Genomic DNA, 26423 nt, shown 5'->3' with positions numbered 1-26423 from the left:
TCCTTGTCATAAAAACAGAGACACAAGCAAAACTTAGGTATTGAGTCAGAAAGATCCAACATTCGAAATCCTAAACTGGAAACAATGTATTATGAATACATACTATGACAGCCTAATAAATAAAGAAGGGGTGCGAAGGTCATCAGTCTACTAGACAGTAGCCAGATGCATTTAATGTCTGCCCAAGAGAGGGGTATTTTTATCAAGACACTATCTCTAGCCTTCACTTAACCAAGAGCCATAAGACAGGGAGGGTATTACGACAGAGTTGGCTTCTCTTACTCTTTGTCAAAAAAAAATTATCAGGACATGATTATTTTTGTTATTCCTAAATTTACATACTGCCAAAACTTTTTTAACTTTGAACATTTAAACATTCTTTTGAATTAGTTTATACTGAAAACAATAGGCACTTATTAATTGTTAAAAGTATTTTTACCATAATTCTGCAAAGCCATATTTTTATAAAAAGTGATTTACAAGAAATTACTTTGACACATATATTCCTATTTAAGTTGATTAAAATAAAAAATGATCAAGCATTTACTAGCTTAAACACAATTTTTATTTTTGATGATTACTACTTACTCAAGGTGAAGTAGTTCCAAATAAAATAAATTGATATCTATTAAAGATTAACAATGTTACCATATGTTTTTAATAATCCTATATGATTCAGTAATGTCTCACTATCATTGTCAGCATCATCACCATCATCGTCATAATCAAATTTTTCTGAAAGCAGAGAATTCGATGAGGAAGTCAAAATAATAACAAAAAAATAAACATATAATTAGAGTGACAAACGACAATCAGAAAAATTTATATTATACAAATAATAATAAAAAATGTGTACTTGCAAAATCCTCCACCTCCTTCAATAACTTGAATTTTGGAATACTTGAAATGGCACGTTTTAACTTTTCAAACGTAGGATTTTCATCATAATCGAACCATTTCTTTATCATTTCATATGCTTTGTCTTCTTGTTTTATTAAATTTATAGAATCATTTCTAATTGCTTCTAAAACATACGGTTTGACTTTTAAGTAAATACCAATCTCAAACCAATCTTGAACAAGTAGTTTAGACAACTTAATTTGAAATTGAGGATATTGTAGAACTTTATCCATTCATACTAAAAAACAAAGCAAAACTTAAAATTTAATCAAATAATATACTTCATAATATTTAAAAAAAATGTTGCAATCTTATGTTGCAATCTTATGTTGCAATCTTATGTTGCAATCTTTGGAGATTTATTAGAAACAATGGACAAACTAACCAAGTTTATTAGTCATTAAAAAAATCAAGCATAGTGATAATTAAAAAATCATAGAGCGCAAGTGTAATAGTTTGTTTAACATCATAAAATCATTTTTACCTACTCTTCATAATCTTAATTTTAGGAGATTTATTAGCAACAATGTACAAACTAACGAAGTTTATTAGTCATTAAAAAAATTAAGCCTAGTGATAATTAAAAAGATCATAGAGCCTAATAGATCATAGAGTCTAATAGTTTGTTTGACATCATAAAATCATTTTTACCTACTCCTCATATAGAATAATAACTTTTTTTAAATATACCTCCATCAAACATTTTTTAGTGTTTCGATGGTTTGCTATAAATTTATTTACCACATTTTAAAATAATGTTTGTGTATAAATATGATAAAAACGAAATTTGTGTAAGATTGATAAGAAGAATTACTTGTATATAGTTATAGGAAGCTCGCAGAAGACTTAAATCATTCTTGTCATCGAGTACCTTTTTCCGAGACATGTTATACACATAAAAAATTAGCTGCATACGTAATAGATATGTATGCGTTATATATATACCTTTTTATCGATTATATTATATATATTTTTTATCAATTTGTACTAAAAGTTAAGTTACATTTATTTATTTTTATTTAAATTTAAAAAAATTCCTTATAGTTGTTTAATTTGACTAATGTAGGTTTTAGCTTTATTTTCAGAGAGTCTTCATTGTTTAAGTTTAACGTTTCGTTTTCGTTTCTGGAAACTAATTTGTTAAATAAATAGAGACTAAAATGGTCTTACCTTGTGAAGTAAACCTAAGTTCTTTGATATATTTGTTAAAGAATACAAAGTTTTTAGGAGTTTTAACTTCATCAATTAGAACTCCTAAAAACTTTGTATTCAGAGCTCTTTTGATGGTTATATTTTCTATATTAATTGTTGGTAGGTTCAGGGGCATTTTTTTAATTTGTTGTTTAGAGTGGAATAGTATATACTTGTTTTTTCTATATTAAGTGACAGTTTATTTGATTTGAACCATATATTAATTTTTTAGTTTAGCATTTGTTTTTTCAAAGTGGTCTTTGATTGTCTTTGATGAATAAAATAAGTTTGTATCGTTGGCAAACATAGTTTAAAAGATATTAGAGGCATTTGGAACATCGTTTATATAAATAAGAAACAAGTAAGGAGCAAGAATGGAACCTTGAAGTACACCACATTTTGTTTATAGTAAATTTGAGTTGCTTTTTTTATCTATAATAACACACTTTCTGTTATTAAGGTAGTTTTTAAATTTAAGCTTAAATTTAACCAATTTAAGCTTGATTTTTTATACTATACTTTTCATTTTTGTTAGTAAAATCTTGTTTGACGGTGTCAAATGCCTTTGACAATTCAATAAAGATCCCTAATGTGAATTTTTTTATTTAAATGATCTATTTATCCTATTTGAGAGGTCAAGGATTGCATGCTCAGTTGAGTGTAGCTATTGAAAACCATATTGACTTTTATTGATAATTTTGTTAGTTTTTAAATATTCATTTAGTTTTTTATAGATATTCCTTCTTGATGTTTCGAGAATACCAAAAAGATTGAGAATGGTCTATAATTGTTTAAAGAATTGATTTCTCCTGATTTATAGATTGGTATAATTTTAGAGGTTTTTAGTTTATTAGATGCAATACCTGTTGTAACTGATAAACTAAATACTTGGTAAATTGGATTACATATCTCCTCAAAAACATCTGACACTACTTTGCAAACTATGTCATCAAACCCTAGGGACTTGATTTTAAGTAATTTTATAGCTATTTCATGTTTGTCTTGATTTATTTCATTGAAATTTAAAGAACAGTGTGAGCCTGTTAAGTAACTTTTAAATGTATTATTTGGGCATTGAATTTTTTATGCAAGATCAGCACCAATGCTGGCAAAGTGGTTGTTAAATTCATTGGAAATATCTCGCTTATTGTTTATTCACCTTTTATTAATTATTACTCTAGAAGGCATTTTGTTAAAATTAGATTTACTTTTACCAAATATTTCCTTCGTAATATTTCCCATGTCTTTTATAAGTCTCTATTAAATTTGATTAGAATAATATAAAATTTTAAATTGGTCTTTTTATCTTTTTAAATAGGTATTTGTATTGCTTGAAGAGGAATAGGTTCCCTTCACTTCTATTTTTTAAATATAATATGTGTAGTTTTTGTTTTTGTTTTGAGCATTTTCTTATTTCTTTTGTTATCCATAGACAATTTAATTATTTTGCGTCAATTTCTTTTTCTTGAATTGGAAAACCTTTATGATATTGTAGGATTTATAAATCTATAAAGTGGATGTAGGCAGAGTTTGTGTTTCCTAGTTTAAATTATTGGTAGACCTTTTGCCAATTTGTTGGCTATAGCAAGTCCTTAAATTTTTTAGATGTTTCATCGATAATTCTTTTATAATATACGATATTTGAATTATTAATTTTTGTGGAATTTAGTGACAAAAAGAAGTATATTGGAAAGTGATCTGAAATATCTGTTTCATTATTGCTGATTTTAGAGAAGTATATTGTATTGAGTTAATAGATTTGTATGTTACCCTGGTAGGTTTATTGATAATAAGGAAGATATTAAGTTGAAACATGTCGTCAAAGAAATTTTTAGTAATCACATGCTCGTTGTACATAAAAATAAAGATAATATAAAGCAATCAAAGGTGCTAAAGTTAATAAGTTAGTTATTTGGATTATAATTCATCATTAAGTTTATTTATATTTTGGACAAGAAGAAAATAAAAATAATATTTTCAATTTACAAAACTATTTTATACTTTTTAAATATATCTGTATTTTATTATAGTTTATCGAAGTAGATATTTTGCATTAAACAAAAACAAAAAAAAGCAATTTAAGACAGGTATTGTTTTCTTTTTTTTCAAATTTTGCTTACATTAAAATGTCACAGTGCAATTATATATGCCATATATAGAGTGTTACAATTAAAAACATTTCCAATATCAGCATAATTAAAATAAGAAAAAAAACACTCACATATATACATATATAAATATAAGCATATATACACTTTCAAATGTGTAGATGCGCACTTAAATAAACTGCTAATAACGAGATATAAGCTAGGATCTTAAAGATCACAAGATCTTGTCAACAGAACCTTATAAAATATAAACAAGCAAAATAAAGACAAGTAAAACATACTAAAAAATAAAGTTAAAATTAAAACAAAAAAAGTACTAAAAATCGAAGTTGAATAACAATTATTAAAAAAGTATCTGAGTATGTTATTAAGTGAAAAAATACATTTTTTCAGATTGAGCTTGAAAAGGTATAAAAGGAATTAAAAGGAATTTGATAGATCAAAATTTCGCAAACAATATTATTCTATAGGTGGGGTCCATGAAAAGCAATGTAATATTGCACTTTGGTTTGTAACAATTTTTAACTTTAGCATGAACACAAAAAAAAACTTTTTTTTAAAATGATAAAAAGTATTTTTGTGATGATAATGGAGCAGATAGGTAAAATTTATTTCAATTATAAGTTATTATTTTCCATTAGGAGAAAGTTGTGTATGTTGAGCATGTTAACAGTCTATTGTTTTTTGAAGCCAAAATATTATATTAGTTATATTTAATTTTGCAGAATTTAATCTTTTATCTTGAAGAATATAATTGATTAGTTCATTTAAAAAAAAAAATTTATACCAAAAACTCTGTTATTTTCAACACACCCAATCTCATCTTAGGTAACCAGTTACTTAAAATGAGCTATTTTTAATGGAACTAAAAACTCACAAAAAAAATAACATATATATAAACAAAAAAATAATCACACAAAAATTTTTTAAAAAAGTGTATCTTTAAGGACTATACTTAAGTAAAAAGTAATTATCTCAACTATAAAAAAAAACAAATATATCCTCTCTAAAAAAGCTTGCGATACTATTTTTTGAAATAACTCTCACTCTTGAAGTATCAAAATAAAGCTCCATGGAAAACAACTTTAAAAGAAAGCGCTTTTCTTAATAAAAACCCACATTTCATCTTGAGCCTCTAAATACGTATCAGCTTTAGTAAATTTACCAAGTACTATCATAATTTAAATAGCATGACAACAGCTTATTAATTATCTCATTTAACCCATGGAATTAGCAGTAGATAAGCATAAAATATTGAGGATGTAATAAATTTTTGATGACCTTGTTTCGTTCTGACGTAATTACAAAACATTTAATAATAAAAAAGTATAACGGGGATGGTAAATTTTTTTAACAATAAAATATTCAAAGAATATTAACTATACAACCAAGAAAATAAAATAAACAATACCGTCAACCTTTTTTTTTTTTTTAAACATCTTTGCTTCCAACAAGGCTGCAAGCAACCACTAATTAAAGTTGGAAGTTACTGGAAGAGAAAAGATGAAGTTGTAGAGCAAGATAACGATTTACGGACGACTTAAAGGATTGCAAATTATTTAAATCAGGAAAGCAAGGTGAAGGAAGCGAATTCCAAAGAGCTGATGTTCGAGGAAAAAACTAGACGAATAAGCATTTTTGGAGCACTTAGGAACAGTCAGTCAGTTAGGAAAAATGATGAGACTTAATTGAATGATGAGTAACACAAGAATGAATTTTAGTAGATGGCACAAGAGACACAAGCTCTTTAGAGCAGTGCCTATTATAGTATTTGATGTACGATGATGTACTAATGGTTGGAGGTTGGCTGCAAGAGCAGGTCCAACTATGTTTACAATGCGTTTTTGCACCTTGTCTAAAAGAGAAAGGGCATCATTAGAAGATCTGCCCCAGATATGGCAACAGTATTCCATACAAGGCCAGATTTGAGATTTTACAGATTTACAAGTAAGAAAGTGTCGAGCTCAATAAAGAGATGCAACCTTAGCAGATGCTAATTTAACTTGCATGAATATCCTTTACCAAAAAAAAAAATCAGTAGTATTTTACGAAAAAATCAGTAGTCTACCCTTAAAAGAGGTTATATTGTCTAAAGAACCTGGTCATCTTATGCAACCTTTCCCTATATTATGGAAATGTTTAATAATTCTTTTCTTGTTAGCTAGCTCAAGCTTAGAACTAAGTATGTATCTTTATTATTAAATCTTAAATTTTACTATGGTTTTATATTAAATAAAAATAAAAAATTGAGAGATTAAATTTTGAGAACAGAAAAGAAAAATTGGCAATTGTTGTTAAACTGTTGAGTTGTTTTGTCCAAATCAAATTCTAGTAAATAATTTAATAATTAATTATTTAAATTTGATTTTAAAGAAGTTGAAAAAGATTTTTATTCATTTAACAATGTAAAAAAATTTAATTTTAAATTTAGAATTAATGACATATGGTGCCAACAATGTTATAAACAGGAAATTTAATCACCATTACATTTACAATCAAACTGAGATTGATTATGTTGCACTTTGAAACCTTTATTTGTATTGTACTTTAAATTAAGTTTTTATTTGTTGCAGGTATTTTTTAAATGCTCAAAAGATTTTTTAATTATGTCCAGAGTTGCTTGTTGCTTCGCCTTAGTTAAATCACTCATATTGAGTAACAACTTTAAGGCAGCCATTGCACATAGTAAGTGTTTTTTATAATTTATTACTTTGTTTAATATTAAAATCTTTCCTTCTCAAAAACTCTTTGTTTTTTTTTGTTTTTATTTTAGATTTATTGTTGATTTGAAATGGAAAAGAAAGGAATGACTGTATTTTGTGTAGTTGGGTTGACTTTTTTATTTTTTGTGAAATATCTGTATATCTATATTGTAAATGTATGTAGGATTATGTTATATAATATTGTTATGTGCTTATTTAAACTTTATCTAAATTGTTAACAATTTTTTTAAATTTTTCAATTACTAATTTGTTATTTTATCGGCAAATACACAAATTTGCCGCTAAAATGAAATGTAAATTACCAAAAATTTAAATATTTATGTATATCAAAAAAAATGTCTTTAGATAATATTTTCAATGACATACAATCTATTTTATATCTAAATTGTTTGCTAGACATAAACTTTTATTATATTAAATAATAAAAGTTTGTCTTGCAAATAATTTAGATACATAAATTAAATTTATTTTAAACTTTGATATGAACACAATATTAGCAGCAACAATCATTTTATTTGCAGAAACTGCAAATAAAATGATTGTTGGCAGCTGTTGTTTGCAGATTGTTGGCAATCTGGCAGCTGCGATAACCAAACCTTCCATTGATTAACAAAAAAAAACCCATTGTATTTCAACGGAAATATCCCTTTATTTACGGAAACTTTTGTTTACATGGGATTGTTTTTTCTAAAAAATAACAGGAAGTTTGGCCATTCCAGCTGCTGGAAAATTTCCGTAAAAAATGCAACATTTTTTTAACAGCTTTGTAACAAAAAATTAAATTTATTTAAAATTGCAACAAAAGAGAAGTAGTATCAACAACTATTTTTTACATAACGTTTATTATTTAAGTAAGGAAAATTGGGACAAAATGGCTTTTCATATTTCAACTCAACAAAAAAACTTAAATAAAAACAATGTATTTACATTTTTATTATTTTAAAATGCTAATTGGTTTTTTTTTTAAATTTTTAACGGAGTTTAAAGGCATAAGTTTACTTTTAGCTCATACAAAAATACCTCGGTTCTGGTTATTCTTAATGGATGGTGTAACTTTTTAAGAAATATTTTATTTAAATGTGTGCTTATTTTGTTTTATTTTAATTAGAGTAGTTGATAGTTGGGAGTAAAATTTTGTAAAATTGGTGGCAAAAGTTGCATAACAAGTCATCTTACCCCAGTCACGTGACCAGATAAAACATGTATTAACTAATTTTTTTATTTTCATTTAAAAATTTTCTACTTGCAAACTAAAAATTCATGCAATTAATGAATCATAATGATAACATAAACATACTGCCTTTGTATCATTTTTTCACGACTGATAGTTTTGCAATAACTCAAGGCTTTCAAAATGCTTGCCATCCACGTCTTCCCCTTTTTATTTTAAATGAGGTATTTTAAATCAATGTCTTCTTGTAATACAAGACTCTTAGATTTTTTCCTATACTGTTCCAAAGAGATTTTTTGAACATATTCTTTTTTGTAATAAATTTGAAAAATGTTTTAATATAAACAGTCCATGGTATTGGATTTGGTAAGAGCCTTGAATTAAAATTAGTTTTTGAAACAACAAAGTTGTTAATTGAAAATTGAGAAGGATATTTTTGCGTGAATTTTTATTAAAGTGCAACTTAAATACGGAAAGAGAATGTCAATGTTTTGTTTTAAACATGAATTGTAGAACTTGATGTATATTAATTTAATGAACACTTGAGGCACAAGGTTTCCTGGAAAAAGATTTGAAATGGAAACTTCTGTGTGCACCTTATACAATCCTGCATGCTTTTGTTTGCTATAAAGCTTATTTTACCATAATTCTTACTACTATATACATTATTCATTAGGAGATAAAATTGTGAATAAACGAAAAGTATTTTTTTTTTGAATATGCAGTGCTGAGAAATGGTTAGGTTTTATTTAATATAGAAATATTTCTTGAGATTTTGTTTTTAACATATTTTATATGTGGTTTTCATGACAAATTTCCACCTAGTATTACATCAAGAAAATTAAAGATTTGTTCCTTTTAATAAATGTTTTATTGATAAAGAGATTCTGTAACTTAAAATAACTTTAGATTTTTCTTCATTTAATGAAAGTCTGTTACTTGTAAGCTACTCGTTTAATTTTAGAAGTTCTTTATTAAATATATTACAGAAAACATTTTTAACCTTTAAGCTCTGCTCAATTTTTTTAAGGTTTGACCACACAGTGTGCAGTATTTTTAGCTATAGTTGTAAGTATATGAAAAATAAAATCTAGTAATGTTATTGTAACATTTGAATCTTGAAGTACAGTTTTTCTGAAAAGCAAATGAGTATATTTACATAACCTATATAGATTAACACCATACCTATCATAAAATTTATACAGTGTTGGTCTAAAAACATTTTTTTTGTTAGGAAATTTTTTACATAGCCCTTTTTATTAATAAAGAGACACTTTTTGAGAAAAAAACAGGCCAAAACATTTATGTAGGTAATAATATTAAATTTTTTTACGTCACATAAGAATATTCAAATTGAATAAATAAAACAAAATAAAACAGTTTTATTTCACATTTAATTTGTGGCCATGGTTTCAACAAAACTTTGAGTAAATAATTAAGGAAACCAACATAGTACCTTTTCAAAGTTGCTTTGAAAATATATTGACACTACGAACATGAAAATACATCTCTGTACTTGTAGAGTACTTGTGTTTTACCTTTTAACTAAATATAGCTTTATTACATGTTCTTTAGTTCTTTTTACATATAATTATAAATAAATAATGTCTTTAAAAGAAAGTTGATAAGAATTATAAATAACATTTTAAGCCTAAGTTAACTTTTTAGGGTTAGAAAAAGAGAACAAAATTATATATACATTCAAATCAGTTATTTATCATTAGAATCATTATTCTTACTATTTTTGAGCTCATCAATAGTGTTTTCAAATCAGGAAGTCAAGATGTAACTGGTTTTAATAGCAAAAATATAATCAAAGTTTATAATAAAACCATGTGAAGTTGTTGTTTTCGCGGACTGCTGTGGATCATTGATTTGAAATAAAAAGTCAGACATGCAATGCAACCTTCAGTTTTTGAGTTTTAGAGTTTAAAATGTATAGGTATTCATATCTAGCAAGAATGCCAAAAGGCGTACTTCAGGGCATAAGAGTTAATATAAATAATTTTTTATTTTAGTTGAATTAATTTTTTCAGAATATCAACTTTATCTTTAAAGTCTAAAGTTTTAATACAATTGTTCTTGGTTTGCTGAACTTTCACTGACCAGTTCTATGAGCTTTTTCAAGGCTAACATTTTTTAACCACAAATGCTCTACAAAAACTTTAGTGACTTAAATCGATGCCAAGTGTTTGTTTTTTCTCCTTAGAAGTAATTGTGGTCTTAATTTATCGTCAAAATAAGTGTTGGTAAAAATTTAAGCCTAATTTGATTTCTTCTATATCTTTTTCTAATATTTAATTCTGTTTATATAACATAAAAATTGTTAAACACCTTTTTTTCTTGTTGCTTCGTTCGTAAATTCTTTGAACATTTATTGCATCATTTCTTTTACATGATTTATTGTAATAATATTCTATGCCTTTTTTTTAAGGAAGGGGAAAAACTTATTTAAGTAGTTTCTTTATTAACTGAAGTTTACTAATATATATGAGCATTGAAATGTTTATGTTATTTGCTTTATAATTAAATGTAAAAAAGTTCTTTCTGCCTTAGCTTTTCCTTATTTTTATATGTAGAAAAAAAAAAAAAAAGATCAAATAATAAGAATTTGAAATAAATACTCATTTAAATCAAGAAAATTTATTAAATAAAAAATCTGAATTAATTTCTAAATGTAGGCACAAAAATAAATACCTCTTAAAAATTATAAAAACAAATGACCAAATTAAACTGTCCCTGTTCCAAAGAAAATTATTTAATAATTACTTTCTGTAACTTCCCGTAAACAAAAAAATATAGTAATTAAAAATATTTTTATAATAATTTATAACTTCCTGTAAAATATTTTTTTCTGTAAATTGAATTTTTTTTGAGATTTAGTAACTCTTCCTCATGATCCAGCAATGGTGAAACTTAAAGTAGAAGATAAAAGTTAGATAAGTGTTTTTTACTAATTTATATATATATATATATATATATATATATATATATATATATATATATATATATATATATATATATATATATATATATATATATATATATATATATATATATATATATATATATATATATAGTCAGGTAAGGTTATCCTGCTTCTGGTAACATGAAACCCAGTACAATCTGCTTCATGTCCTGCTGCCTTGTAGGATATGCCTTTTTAGGCAAAAGCTTAGAGATGCCAACTCTGACTTTAAACGCCTTGGAGCTTTTAATTGAGTAAAGACTAAAGATGGTGTCTCAATAAAAATACTCGTGACATATTTTAAATGCATCTTGCTGCTGTCTTGAAGAAGGCATCCTAGGCAAAGAATTAAGTGGTGCACAGATTCTACCTGTTGACCAGCCTCTCACCGCTTCTTCATCTGGGCTAGCGCAGATGTATTTTTAATACATTGTTTCTAGTTTAGAATGTTGAATGCTAGATCTTCTTGACTCAATGCATGGGTTTTGCTTGTGTCTCTGCTTTTATGACTAGGCAACTTATTCTATTATCTCCTAATGAGGGTACAGCTATAAAACTTAGTTTTATGGTTCTAAGGCCAGCTGGTAGTCAGGTTTCCTGAACTCTGTGGTAGCTCTCAGAGAGGCTGATTCCATCAACAGCTGAAAAATATCAAAGTATTAACAGTGCCATGTTGCGCATGGATGATGTCCCTATTTATACTTTTGGTGTGCATTGCGGAGGCCACATTTGGAGCCCTTTGTAACGGCTTAGGGCTTATTAATAGTAAAAAGGCAATTGCTTGGGCTATCAAAAAGTGTTCTGAGTAGTATCTATGCTTTGAGAAAAGTTCTTCAACAAATTTAAAAATAAATAAAGTACCAAAAACTATAAAACACAAAAAACCATCATTATCACCAAGTTCTCTAAGCCTATCATTAACTAATATTCGTGGTCTTCGAAGTAACTTTTTTTCTTCCAAGTCTTATCTTTTGCAAAGTTTACCAGACCAACTTGCTCTTTGTGAGACTTATTTGAGTTCGGCTGTCTAATCTTGCAATCTTAGTGTTGATGGTTATCTTCCTTTAACTTGTTAAGACTCCAATAGTCACATGCTTGGCCTGGGCATTTACATTTGTAAGAATTCACCCATTTGTCATGAGAGTAGGTTTAAATCCGCAGACTATTCATTCATGTACTTTTGTTTAGCACCACTTCACTCTATCACCTTTCTCTTTGTTCTATATCGGTCTTCTTGATCTCAAGACTGCACTCTTTCTAATGTTTTTTTTCTGATCATATTGACCAAGCCCTCTCTATATCCATTTGCTAAGATTGTTGTTGCCAGTGACTTCAATGCTGACCACACTGAATGGCTTGGCTCTAGTTTCAGTGATTCTGCAGGCACTAAAGCCCACAACTTTTGCCTTTTTTAATCTTTAACTCAAATAGTCAACTTTCCAACTCGCTTTACAGACAATCTGAATCATTTACCTTCTCTACTTGACTTATGACTTGTTTCTGATCGTAGTCAGTGCTCAGCTTCATATTCACCTTTAGGCGCTTTTGATCACAGTTTGATCTCTCTAAAACTAATATCTCATTCTTCTTCATCACCTGAATCCCGCTATTATTGTACCTCTTACAACTACAGAAAAGCTGACTGGGATTCTTTCCGTGATTTTCTTCGTAATGGCCCTTGGCTAGAAATCTTTCGTCTTTCTGTTAACAAATGTGCTTCTTATATAACTTCGTGATATCCAACTGGCATGAAATGTTTAATTCCCTCTCGACAATTCCAGGTCAAACCTCACTCTCCTCCATGGTTTTTCTCACACTGTGCTGCGGCGATTGCCAATTGAAACTGTTACTTCCATATCTATCAGCAAAACAATTCTCCAGAGAACTGACGTCTGTTTATTATTGCTAGAAACCATTGTAAAAAGGTTTTGTCTGACGCTAAAGCCCGCTATTCTCAGGTCATGAAATCTCGTTTCTAATCTCAAAAATTAGGCTCTTGCGACTTCTGGAGAACCTTTATTAGTATTAATAAAAAGGGCAAATCTTTAATTCCACCTCTCTTGTATGGTTCAGACTTTGTCACCTCACCTAAAGGCAAAGCTGAATTGTTTGCTAAAAACTTTTCATCAATATCATTTCTGATTCCACTAGTTGCGTTCTACCTGATATTGCCAACAAACAGGTTGATCCATTGCTTGACGTTCGTATCACTCCAGCTTCTATATCTAAAGTGGTTTCCTGCTTAGACTCTTCCACAACTTGTGCCCCGGACAACATACCTGCTATTGTCTGGCAGAAGTGTTCTCCAGAGCTGTCGTCTTTACTGTCAAAACTATTTAACAAGTGCTTATCAGAGTCTTGTTTTCCAGCCTGCTGGAAAGCGGCATCTGTTATCCCTATCTTCAAAAATTCAAGAGAGCGATCTGATTTGTCTAACTACTGTCCCAAGTCTTCTTCCTATCATAAGCTTTTGAATCTAACTACCGTCTAACTACCATTAGTCTTCTTCCTATCAAGGTTTATGAATCTTTAATTAACAAACACTTAATTTCTCATCTTCAATCAAATATTTTACTTTCTGACCATCAATATGGATTTCAATCTTCTCATTCTACAGCTGATTTGCTAACAGTAATAACCGATAGGTTTCATTGTGTATTAGATAAAGGTGGAAAGATTAAGGCCATCGCTCTTGACATTTCAAAGGTTTTTGATAAAGTTTGGCATGCTGGTCTTGTTCATAAGCTCATTATCTTATGGTGTATCTGGCAAAATCTTTAAGATTATTGAATCCTTTCTTTCCAATTATAGTATAAAAGTTGTCCACGATGGACAGCACTCTTCTTCAAATTCTGTAACATCAGGAGTACCTCAAAGTTCTATTCTTAGCCCTATAATCTTTTTAATTTACATTAATGACCTTCCAGATATTCTGACATCTAAGGTGGCATTGTTTGCTGATGATACTACCATTTATTCTTGTCGTGATAAGAAACCAACACTCTCTGATTGCTTGGATGGGGCATCTAAGCTTAAAAAAGACCTCACTTCTGCTACATCATGGGGCTCACAGTGGCAGGTGAACTTCAATACAGATAAAACTCAATTTTTTTAGCCAATGGCTATCGCAATAATTTAGATCTTCCTCTATTTTTAAACAGTGATGTACTCGATGAGTCATCTACTTTTCATCTTCTAGGATTAACTCTTACTTAGGATCTTTCTTGGAAACCATGTAGCAAATCAGTTGCAAAATTAGCATCTGCTAAGGTTGCATCTCTTTATCGAGCTCGTCACTTTCTAACTTCGAATTCTATTCTCTATCTCTTTAAATCTCAAATCCGGCCTTGTATGGAATACTGTTGGCTTATCTGGGGTGGATCTTCTAATGATGCCCTGTCTCTTTTAGACAAGGTGCAAAAACGCATTGTAAACATAGTTAGACCTGCTCTTACAGCCAACCTCTAACCATTATCACATTGTTGTAATGTTGCTTCTCTTTCTCTTTTCTACAAATACTATAATGGGCACTGCTCTAAAGAGCTAGCATCTATTGTGCCATCTACTAAAATTTATTCTCGTATTACTCGCCATTCAATCAAGTCTCTTCCTTTTTTTGTGACAGTTCCTAAGTGCTCCAAAAACTCTTATTCTTCTATTTTTATTGCTCAAACATCAGCTATTTGGAATTCGCTTCCTACATCTTGCAATCCTTTAAGTTGTCTTCCTTCATATAATTTGCAATCCTTGCAAGTGCAAGTGCAAATTGCAAGTCCTTGCAAGTGCAAATTGCAAGTCCTCTGTCAATCGTTATCTTGCTCTACAATTTTCATCTTTTCTCTTCCAGTAACTTCCAACTTTAATTAGTTGGAAGTTACTGGAAGAGAAAAGATGAAAATTGTAGAGCTTCCAGTCTTGTTGGAAGCAAAGATGTTTAATTTATATATATATATATATATATATATATATATATATATATATATATATATATATATATATATATATATATATATATATATATATATATATATATATATATATATATATATACATATATATAAATATAATATATATATATATATATATATTATGATACCAGGATATATACAATATACATACACACATATATATATATATATATATATATATATATATATATATATATATATATATATATATATATATATATATATATATATATATATAAATGCATATGTATATATAAATGCATATGTATAACATTCAGCAATATGTATATATATATACATATATATATATATATATATATATATATATATATATATATATATATATATATATATATATATATATTTTCAAGAGGGATTCTGCTTGTCTTAGTGCAGTGGAAGATGTCTTGAATCTTTAATATGAGAGATATTCTGAGACACTAAAGGAAGAGACAGCAAGTGAAAGGCTTCATAATAGAGATAGTGAAGAGTTAATGGGTATGTTTAGTGATGCCAAAGGAAGATCACCTAATGCAACAATGGGTTATATATCATGTAAATTAAGATAAAAAAATTAGAACTTTAGAAAATCTTGAGATCCTAAATAAGTTATCTAAAAAAAATTACTTATGTGTTCGATTTACATGGCTTGCAAAAAAAGAAAGATAAATTGACTGAACCACACTGCATTGAGAGCAGAAACTTCAAAACAAAGACATGCAAAAGGCAAAAAATAGATAAAAAAGAAAGAAGAAAGTTCGAGCGAGAGCTGCATGTACTATCTTTAAATGAAATAAAGAATTTTTATAAACACTTAGATGATTTAGAATGATCTGAATTAGATGGTTCAACTTAAATGATGATCTGGTTTAAATGGTTCACTTTCTGAAATAATTGTTGGTAAAAAACTCTGCCATAAATGATTAAATTCTGATAATACCACGTCAGTCTTGTATGAATGTGTAATCATATATATGGGACAGTAGAAAAAGTAAACAAAAGTAAAGCTGAGAGAATTTATACCATTTCTTACTGGAAAAAAGATCTGACTAGATGATAATGTGCACTAAGTGTTACTCATTTAATAGTTAAATAAGTATTGTGTGTGTAAATTAGGTAAAATAATATTTTTATAAAATTAAAAAATAAAGTTATATGGTATACAAAAGTATATATAAATATATATATATATATATATATATAAATATATATATACATAAATATATATATATATAAATATATATATACATAAATATATATATATATATATATATATATATATTTATATATTATTTTATATATCTAATATGTTGTTCGAAAATAATGTCAATAATTTTTTTAATTTCTATTCAAATTAAATACCTAATATATTGTTTGTTAACATTAAATGAAAATTTAGAAATATTCAAAATTCACAATCCTTAAAAAAAAAAGACATACTTGTTTAACTTCACTTTCTGATGGTACCGGATGTAAAAAAAGAAATCTTCAATAAGGCTGAAAGTCTATTATACTTTATTTTAAATCACTTCAGTTATTTTACTTTAAAACAATGTCTCACGCCTATTTATTGACTAAGTTAAAGCTTTCTCGTATTACACTGTTGCTGCGATTTATATCCGAATATCTTACTGTAAGTCCGGATTGTTATGCGGAACCTATTAAAAGAGAAACGTCCGGAACTTGTCATGAGATGGCTAGTTGTCGATTCTGGAAGTAGTAAAGTTTGTTAATAGTACAATTAAATTTCTGTTAATAGTACATTAAAACTATTACTTTTAAATAATAATAAAATTGAACATTATTTGAAATTTATTTACGAAGCGATCGTTCCTGGCTAGGGTGGAGTGAAAACAACATTTTCCAGAAGTTCAACTGTTATCGAAATGAGCAAAATTGGACTAGAATTACCTCCTGCAGTAATTTTTGACTAATAATTTTACATTAAAATTTATTATTTTAAGAGAAGTTACAAAGTGAAAACATATGAGATATGTTTGAATTATCCATTAGTATTATGACCAAAATAATCACTTTTGTTTTAAAAAAGTTCTTTAAATTTTTTGATACACATTTAAAAGGAATTTTAATTGAAGAAATTGAATATTAGGCATAAAATTTAATAAAAAAAAACATGCTCTACTCGAAGTTTCAATACAAACCATATTTTTAAATGTTAGTAAGAATATTTTGTTTGTAAATAATAATACTGTTTATAATTGAATAATAAATTCGTCATAATGTGTAATATATTTATTAAGAATATTAATTAATTGAATATGGCTTGTGTTGACATGTTTCTATATAGAGGGTAAATACTTTGCAATGTTTACTTATACTATGATAACACTACAATATACTAAAACTTTTCTAAATATATTTCAGTAAATAGAATGTTAAGATTTAAAATAGAACATCCATTCTTTTAGTTTTTTAAAGCCGCTTTCTGAGGTGCAACTGCCAACGGGGCTGGATGTGATGCAACATATGATATTTTTGCGGGAAAATGTAAGCTACCAATGCTAAATATCATTTTGTCAAATGATAATAATGTTAAATATATAATAAAATTTTACATAAACTTCCTGGCCAACTATGTTACCAGATGTAAACTTCTCCTCTTAGATGCCCACTCATAAAAGCAATTTTGTAACACACAAAAAAAGAAAATGACATTGTAATATTTTGTTTTCCGGCACGCTTTACAACCGTGTCCAACCACTTGATGATGGTTTTTTTGATCCATTACAGATATAATATGATCAAATAATTCAGACGTGACTAAGAAACTATCCAGGTAGAGTTGTGACACACTTTCAGATTTTCTTATTTTTTTTAACAATAAATATTTAAAAAGCGCAATACCAGTAAATCGTCAGGGATAGGACAAAACCGCGTAACTAGCGTTGGATAACTATGGTACCAGCACAAAAACGTTTTGTCAATCATAAGCAATCTTTTGAAAATAAAAAGTATTCAAAAGACATATATATATATATATATATATATATATATATATATATATATATATATATATATATATATATATATATATATATATATATATATATATATATATATATATATATATATATATACATATATATATATATATATATATATATACAGCTATGCTCAAAGGTATGGAGCACCCCTATATTTTATTTAAAATTCAAAAGTAATGAACAAATAGTAAATGTGAATGTGTTTATTTGATACAAATTATTTCAATTTAACAATATTATTTAATATAATTAATATTTTGTAGCACCTCCCTTTGCCTTGATCACCGCACGTAGTCTTTTGGGCATGCTGTCCACAAGATCCTTACATACATTCGCTGGTATTTTTTCCCATTCATCCAGAATTTTCGCTTTAAATTCTTCTTTGGATTTACATCTGTAAATTGACAACTTCCTCTTCAAAATAGACCACAAATTTTCTATGGGTGACAAATCTGGAGACTGGGGGGGCCACGTAATGAGGGGAACTTCATTTGTTGAAAACCAGTCCAAACTTTTTTTTGCCTTGTGGCAAGGAGCGTTATCTTGTTGAAAATAATATTGAGGGACATCTTCGTCAAATAATTTCAATATTGATGGCTCCAAAACTTCATTTAGCATGGTAATGTAGCGCTCTGCATTCATCCTACCCTCACATAAAAATAATTCACGTACGCCACTGGAGGCCATGCAACCCCAGATCATTGTGCCACCACCGCCAAATTTGACTGTAGGGATGATACATTCCGGCTCAAATGCTTCGCCTGGTCGTCGTCTTACAAAGGTGCCTCCAGGTTGCCCGAAAATCTAGGTCAAAAAAGTAAAGGAATACAAATTTGATATTATAAATTTCAACATGTAAAATTTCAGGTACTTAAAGGAATAATTTCGAAATGATATTTTTTTTTTATTTTTTGGTTACACCGTAAGTCATAATGATGCCTTACCTCTATATTTGATTCGTCTGACCAAATAATTTTGGCCCAATCTTCTGATGACCAATTTTGGTGCTGTTTAGCCCATTCTAAACGAAGTTTCTTATGGTGCTCAGTCAGCAATGGTTTTCGGCGAGCCCTTCTTCCATGTAAATTACCTTCTTTTAAGTATCTTCTAACACTTGGAGCAGAAATTTGAATTTTTCTGTGCTCCCACAGATTGCTAACCAAGTCTTTAGAAGATTTGGTGCGATTTCGAAGTGAAATCCTGTTGAGGAAACGATGGTTTCTAGGAGAAAGTATACGTTTTCTTCCCGTTTTTGGTCTATTTTCGTATGAACCAGTTTCACTAAATCTATTTATAGCATTTTGCACTGCTTTCCTTGAGCATTTCATAATTTTTGAAATTTCCACTTGGGAATGTCCTTGTTTATGGAGTATCACAATTTGGCTTCTTTCACTCACAGAAAGTTCGCGTGTTTTACTCATAATGAAAATAAATAAAGAACGATAAAAAAAATCACTACTTTTAAACAATAGATAATGAGCGGCTGACAATAGTTACGTTTAAGATAAGAATGAAATGAATATCTTAATTCGACAGAATTTATACTAAGTGAGTATGTAGACAAGTTAAGACAAGTCTAATCATGCCCAGACAAGCAAATTCAACATGCATTAAATGATTTACTAATGCTTAAACGTAAAAAACAAATAAAATACCATTTAAAAAAAAATTCATCATGTATATCTCATTTTTTAAACACAAATATATTTAAACAAATAGGTGCTCCATACATTTGAGCATAGCTGTATATTTATATATAAACTAATGCTGAGCTAGTTGAGCATGGGAAATGTTAGGCAATCAAACCCATTTTAATTCTTTTTAGTCTCTTTTACCCTTTTTATTTACTCTCTTTCTTTTTATTTTAAGCATCCTCTTCATCCTGTGAAAATGGTCAGGTTATGCTTTATATTTTGATTAAGTAAAATTGCAAATTTTAATAATTTTTATTATATTCTTCAATTTTAATTTTAGAGTCGTTAACATTTAAGAGCTTTTGTGATTTTAGATTTTGAAGCACACTTTTCTGGAAGATCAAAGGATTGAACGTAAAATGGGTATTGGATCAATTGAGAAAGTTACTAAAATCCAGTATACCCTGAGCAAACAGGGCTCAAAACTTAATGATGCAGAGCAACTAGATACTATCGTTACTGCCATACCCAGTACTTTAAAACGGCCTGTTATAGATGAAAACACTCCACCATCATTGTTATCATCTGGAAAACAAATACGATTGTCTCTTCCTTCTCTTTCATTAGTCTGCGACCGCCATGGACTCATGACAGATCTGCTGCAGCTTTGGAATTAGTTTTACGTGAAGATATTGGCATTTATTTCAAATAATGACAAAAAATTATTATTGAACGGATTAAGATAAGGAGTGAGCGCATGAAAGCCAGGGATAACTCGAAAGTTAGTAAAGTCAGAGTAAAGGCGTTGTATTTTAATGGCATAAAAGACCAGACCCTCTACAATGGGTAATTGGTTTTTTACATGCAAATGAGCTTCCACTAAGTCATTTGTTTTCAGAATTGGATGGATTAATATCTGGTCTTAGATACTATTCAGGTTCTATTGGAAAGTCCCTTGAAACATGTAAAATCTTAAAGGTTGTTGATTTTCAACCAATAAAACATAACGTAAAAATGCCAGAAGTGGACAGATAAGTGCTCAGTACAGATCAGCTTTACCATTTTGACATCTGCCAGCTGTACTAAGTGGCACTTGTTCTGTCAATCTGGAATAGCACTGGAGAACTAGCTCATTCTAGATGGCTTACTTTAGCCGACAGGGTTCTCAGATTATATATTTCAACCACCAGTCCTTCATCAAATTTAGCAACTATAGCAACATACATTATGCTCGTTTACACCCTTATGTGGTTCATCATTAAGAAGGAGTCTTCTGAATTCATGGCAGCAGGCATCTATACAGCACAATAGTCAAATCAAGATATCTGTCAGATGCATTACCTAAGGTAGTAGACAAAGTTATTTAAACAAATGAATTCTTAGGTAAACAAGAAAATATTCTTCTGGCAATGAAGTTAGATCAGCAGCCACAAATCCGAGAATTAAGTGAAGAAATAGTTTTAAGTATTTTTGAAAACGAGCTAAATGTAAGTGACGTAGTTATTTAAAGGATACATAGGACAGGAAACACTGGACAAAGTAAACCTCGATCGATCGTAATAAAACTACTGAACTATAAAAACTCTTAAAGAACTCAAAAAAGTTAAAAGGAACAGTTATATTTATAAACGAGGACTACTCTTTGGATATCCAAACCATACGAAAAAACTTTTTTGAAGAAATGCGAACTCACAGGAACAACGGTAAATATTCTGTTTTTATTTATGATAAATTAGTAGTTAAAGATTTAAAAAAATGGCATAAGAGGGCTTAAAGTTTATTTTCTTTTGATATTTTTGTGTTTTAAATAACATTTCTAGTTGTTATTATTAAAATGGAGAAAGCCAACAATATTAATGTTTTTGACATAACAGGAAGAAAAAACACACTAAACGTAGTTAATGACGATGATAAAAACATTAGCTTTACTGACGAAATTTCAGTAGAAACGGCTTATTACAATGTTCACGATGTTAAACATGTTCTTCATTGTTCATCATCTTATTTCTCGTTATTACATTTAAACATTTGAAACATTAATAAAAACTTTGAAAATTTAAAATTAATGCTAAATAGTATATATAACAAGTTAAGTCTCATTTGTCTAATAGAAATTTAGTGTCATCGAGGCACGATTAAATCTAACTTTCTTATATCAGGATATAAACCCATCCATCAGCCGAGAGTAAACGGTATTGGCGCGGGCGTATCTATTTTTGTCCAAAACTCATTGACTTTAAGCATGTAGATAACCTCAAAGTAAATGACGTTGATTGTGAGTCATTTACTATTGAAATAATTAATAAAATAAACAAAAATACATTTATAACAGCATTATATAGATCGCAAATGGTAATTACAATCAGTTTGAAAACCAATTAAACTCCTTGTTACCAAAGCTCGTAAAAAAATACGTTTCTTTATTGGGTGATTGTAATTTGAATTTTTCGAATAATAAAACAGATAAAAACGTTGCGCGTTTTATAAATACACTTTTGCAATACAGCATTTTCCCCATGATTAACAAGTCAACAGGTGTGACAAAAATAACTGCATCCATTATTGATAATATTATTACTAATTATTATAAAAAGGCTAAAATGCAAAGTGGTATTATTAAAACAGATATCATTACCCTTTTCCAGTTTTTCTGATTACAAGTTCTGCAACCCAAGAATAAAAAAATTAAAAAAAAAATTGTTTATGCTAGAAAAATGAACAATGAATCACTCGCCAAATTTCGCGATCTCTTACAAGATGTAAAGTGGGAACTATTAACTGACTGCAATGACTTAAAAAATGGCTACGTTTATTTTATTCGCATATTCTCTAAGCAATAAGAAATAAGGTGACCATATGTACGCGTTTGACGTGTACAGTAAGCGTTTGACGGTAGTTTTTCGTATTATTTGAAAGACTTTTAGTAAATGAATTTTCTAAAATAAAGTTAAAAAACAAAATCAATAAAATTCCAATAAACTTAACTATAAAACACGAAACTAAATGAATTAAGTTTCCGTAAACATTTAAAAAAAAGAAATTTTAATTCCAATTAGAGAAGAAAAAAAATTACTTCGAAAAATTTTTCAACTACAACAAAGAAAATGCGCTTGTTTTACGCAAGTTTTGTTTGCTTTGTAATGTCTTTTTTCTCTAATTATTGTAAATAATGCTTTGCGATTTATTTTAATAAGAAGTTCATAAAAATATGTGTTCATAAAGAAGTAGTTTAAGGTTTATATAACTATTTATGAAATCATTGGTATCGGTTGCAATGCTCTTATTTTATCGAACGAATTTTATAAACATTGCATCTGGTTGTTTATCTATCGGAGTGGAGATAATTATTCCGCAAATTTATTCATTTTTTTTACCGTTTTACTGTTGGAGTTCTAGTTTAGAAAATTTCAGCGATGTGGCCTGTGTGGAGTATCAAATATTGCTAGGATTCTCAAAGGTTCGTTGGTTGGCCTTACTTCAATCTATCGAAAGAGTGCTTAAGTTATATTAGTCACTAGGTCATACTTTTTAATCTTAGAAAATTGTTTGAAACTTTTATTTGACTTTTTCAATTACGAAATGGGTGAAGTAGTATTGTTTTTTGTTCTAGTCGATGTTTTTTATAACACGGAAAAAAAAATTGAGAAAGATGATATTTCTGCTGCTGAAGTTGCCGTAGTATAAAAGAGTTTGAAAGACCATATAAAATCTAGAGAAGAAGAAAAACATCTACCTTTAGCGTCACTTAAATCAGGTTGAAGTTTTTAAATGGTCTTTCCTAACTGTAAGTTGAATGGATTGAAATTATTTAAACTATAACTTTTTTGAAAAAATCAACAGAAACCACATTTGATGACAATAAATTGTTTGACGAAATTCGGAGAACTAACTTATATTGCACACAGGAAAAGTTTTCTTTTTGGAACTCGCAGTCTGTTAAATGTGACAAGCGATGGGTTGAAATTTTTTCTCCTTTCGAAAATAATAACGCTCATTATAACAATTTTTAAATTGGTGAAAGCCGCTTTATGTTTGACAGATACAAACGCTTCCGTAGAGCAATTGTTTTCGATTGATAATGATATTTGGATGATAGGAAAATCCCAAATTACAATGAAATCTTTGGCAGCTGTTTTGTTCATTAAATTTAATTTAAGAAAATATATAGCTGCTCAGAATTTGCATAAAAAATTGAAAAAGATGACATGTTGCTTAAAAGAAATCATTCTTATGAATAATATTTGTGATTTAAAAATGCAAGTATTGTTTAATATTTTTTCCATAATTTAATTTCTTCAAGTGCTATTTTTAACTAAATAAACGAGTTTTTAGTAAAAACCACTTAAAGCAGACCCGTAGGCAGGGCGAGAGCGAGGAAAGCACGTGCTTCTATACGCTTTGTCCTGTTTGTCCAATAAAAAAATTGAAAATAAACATATATTCAAAAATTGTTAGTACAACACAAAAAAGGGCAAGACGAAACCGTCTTGAAGTTATAAAAGAATTAAATAATTAAGTTAAACTTATTCAAAATTTTATCAAAATATAGATGAATATAGACGAATATAGATGTATGTATAATACATATATATGTATATATATATATATATATATATATATATATATATATATATATATATATATATATATATATATATATATATATATATATAATATATATTTTATATATATATACAAAAATTGCACGAATCACGCCGATATTTAATTCCGGAGATGACTCAAATATTTCTAATTATAGGTCTATATCTATTTTACCTTGTTTTTCAAAATTACTTGAGAGAATAATGTACAATAGGCTTTTTAATCACTTATCAAAAAACGATATCGTGTATTCAAAACAATTTGGTTTCAAAAAAAAAAATTCAAATGAGCATGCAATGATTGAACTAGTAAATCAAATATCAAGTGCATTCAGTAGTAACTACTTTACCTTAGGAGTTTTCATTGAACTGTCAAAAGCTTTCGATACCGTTAATCACAATATAATAAAAAAACTTGAAAACTTTTAATGGTATAAAAAATAACAATTTACTTTGGTGTAAGAGTTATTTGACCGATTGAAAGCAATTTATAGTTTATGAACAAAAACAAACATTTCCGACTGCCTTAATTTGTGGGGTTCCCCAGGGCTCTATTTTAGGACCACTGTTGTTCCTAGGGTATATTAATGATTTAAATTTAGCGATTTACCTATTAAATTGTAATCTTTTTGCAGATGACTCCAACCTTTTTTATTCCCACATATTAATACACTATTTGAAACTACAAACGACAAATTATTGAAGTTAATGAGTGGTTTAAAAGTGATAAACGTTATCTAAATGTGGATAAAACCAAATTTATTTTGTTCCACAAAGTGAATAAATCAAAAAATATTCCCATCAATTTGCCTAATCTAATAATCAATCAATAATCAATAACACTAACATTTAAAGAGAAAACTCAGTAAACTTTCTAGGCGTAATCTTAGATAGTGAACGGAAACTTTCGGAATTTTAATTGAAATCACGTTACATAATAGTTTTAAGTTACTATTCTCAAATCATTCTTAAAATGAATTAACATTTAAGTAAAGCAACCCAAACCAATAGTTTCATCAAAAATTTCTCAGTGCTAAATTTTACAATGGAAAATAATCGATAAAAAACTGGTTTATGGAATCATTTTACCGTGACCGTTAGTGATTTCAAATACGGAACTTGCAATTTGAAAATATCTCGTGGATCGCACAATCCAAAACTTCAATCACTTAGCGGACTTTCATCTCATTTAAGAAGTGGTTTACTCTAAAAAATCTCTTAACTGAAAAAGCAATACAACTACCGGCAGTCCTATAAATCTCAAAAATTGATTCAAACTTCATAGAAGGTCTGAAGTTTCTTGTGCGACCGTGGCGCAGCGGTTAGAGCGCTTGCCTTTTAAGCAGGAGAGCCAGGCTCAAAACGAGCTTCGCATATATTTTTGCGTCACGGTAATGAAGGAGGCGTAAACTTCCTGGTTAAATGCACTTCCGCGGTGCTCTTTGACAAGACCTATAGGTCTTCTTGGAGCACCTAAATAACAATAAAAAAAAAAGTTTCATAGATTTATATTAGAAAACAACATTAAAAGCAAAGTTTGGTTTGGCAAAAGTAGCAAAGAGATTCCTTAGACCTCCACCAACATCTCCCGAAGTTAAAAGGTTGTTTTTAACTGCTGGAGAAATCTTTTCAAATGAAAGAAACTTTTGCCAGAAAAAATAAAAAAATATGTATTTCGCAGAGAAAATACTTCAATTATTACCTTTAATTATTGAAATGTCTTGACATATTAGAGTTTTTATCAAGCTATGTTACATGGTGATTGGCTAGATATATGTAAAATAGTTTTTTTTTGCTTTAATTCGGTGATCATAAAAGGTTCAGGGATTTTAAATATTCATTTTCAAATTTCGGCCGAAATTTCGGTTTCGGTTTCGGCCGAAATTTCGGTTTCGGTTTCGGCTACGGCTTCACTGAACCGAAATTTCGGTACTTTCGGTTTCGGCTCAAATTTCGGTTTCGGTCGATCACTAATCTTAGATGAACATTTACATTGGAGTTTACATATAAAAAGTATTGAAAATAAAATATCAAAAAATTTAGCAATGATATATAGGACTTTTTTTAACCATTTTTAAACAGTAGTTTTTTAAAAAGTTTATATTTCTCTTTTATTTATTGTTATTTAATTTATTGCAATATTGCATTGGCAAG

The 26423-nt window shown here is 28.5% G+C and overlaps 1 protein-coding gene across 2 annotated transcripts in view; it reads right to left on the bottom strand.

Annotated features, from left to right (window-relative positions):
- Positions 1–16621, bottom strand: part of LOC136076695 (NACHT, LRR and PYD domains-containing protein 3-like) — a 65012-nt gene extending 48391 nt beyond the window's left edge. The window contains exons 1-3 of one of the 2 annotated variants that reach the window (XM_065790052.1): positions 16470–16621; positions 857–1138; positions 649–735 (exon numbers count right to left, since the gene is read on the bottom strand). In XM_065790052.1, coding sequence (XP_065646124.1) covers positions 649–735; positions 857–1133 — 364 coding nt within the window. In that variant the 5' untranslated portion in view covers positions 1134–1138; positions 16470–16621. The remainder of the gene's footprint in view (positions 1–648; positions 736–856; positions 1139–16469) is intronic. The other variant, XM_065790053.1, reaches the window with a different exon arrangement.
- Positions 16622–26423: the final 9802 nt, after the last annotated feature.

The sequence above is a fragment of the Hydra vulgaris genome, chromosome 02 (genome assembly GCF_038396675.1).
Source record: "Hydra vulgaris chromosome 02, alternate assembly HydraT2T_AEP".
In the NCBI taxonomy this organism is placed as follows: domain Eukaryota; kingdom Metazoa; phylum Cnidaria; class Hydrozoa; order Anthoathecata; family Hydridae; genus Hydra; species Hydra vulgaris.
This window is presented reverse-complemented; position numbering and strand designations above follow the sequence as displayed.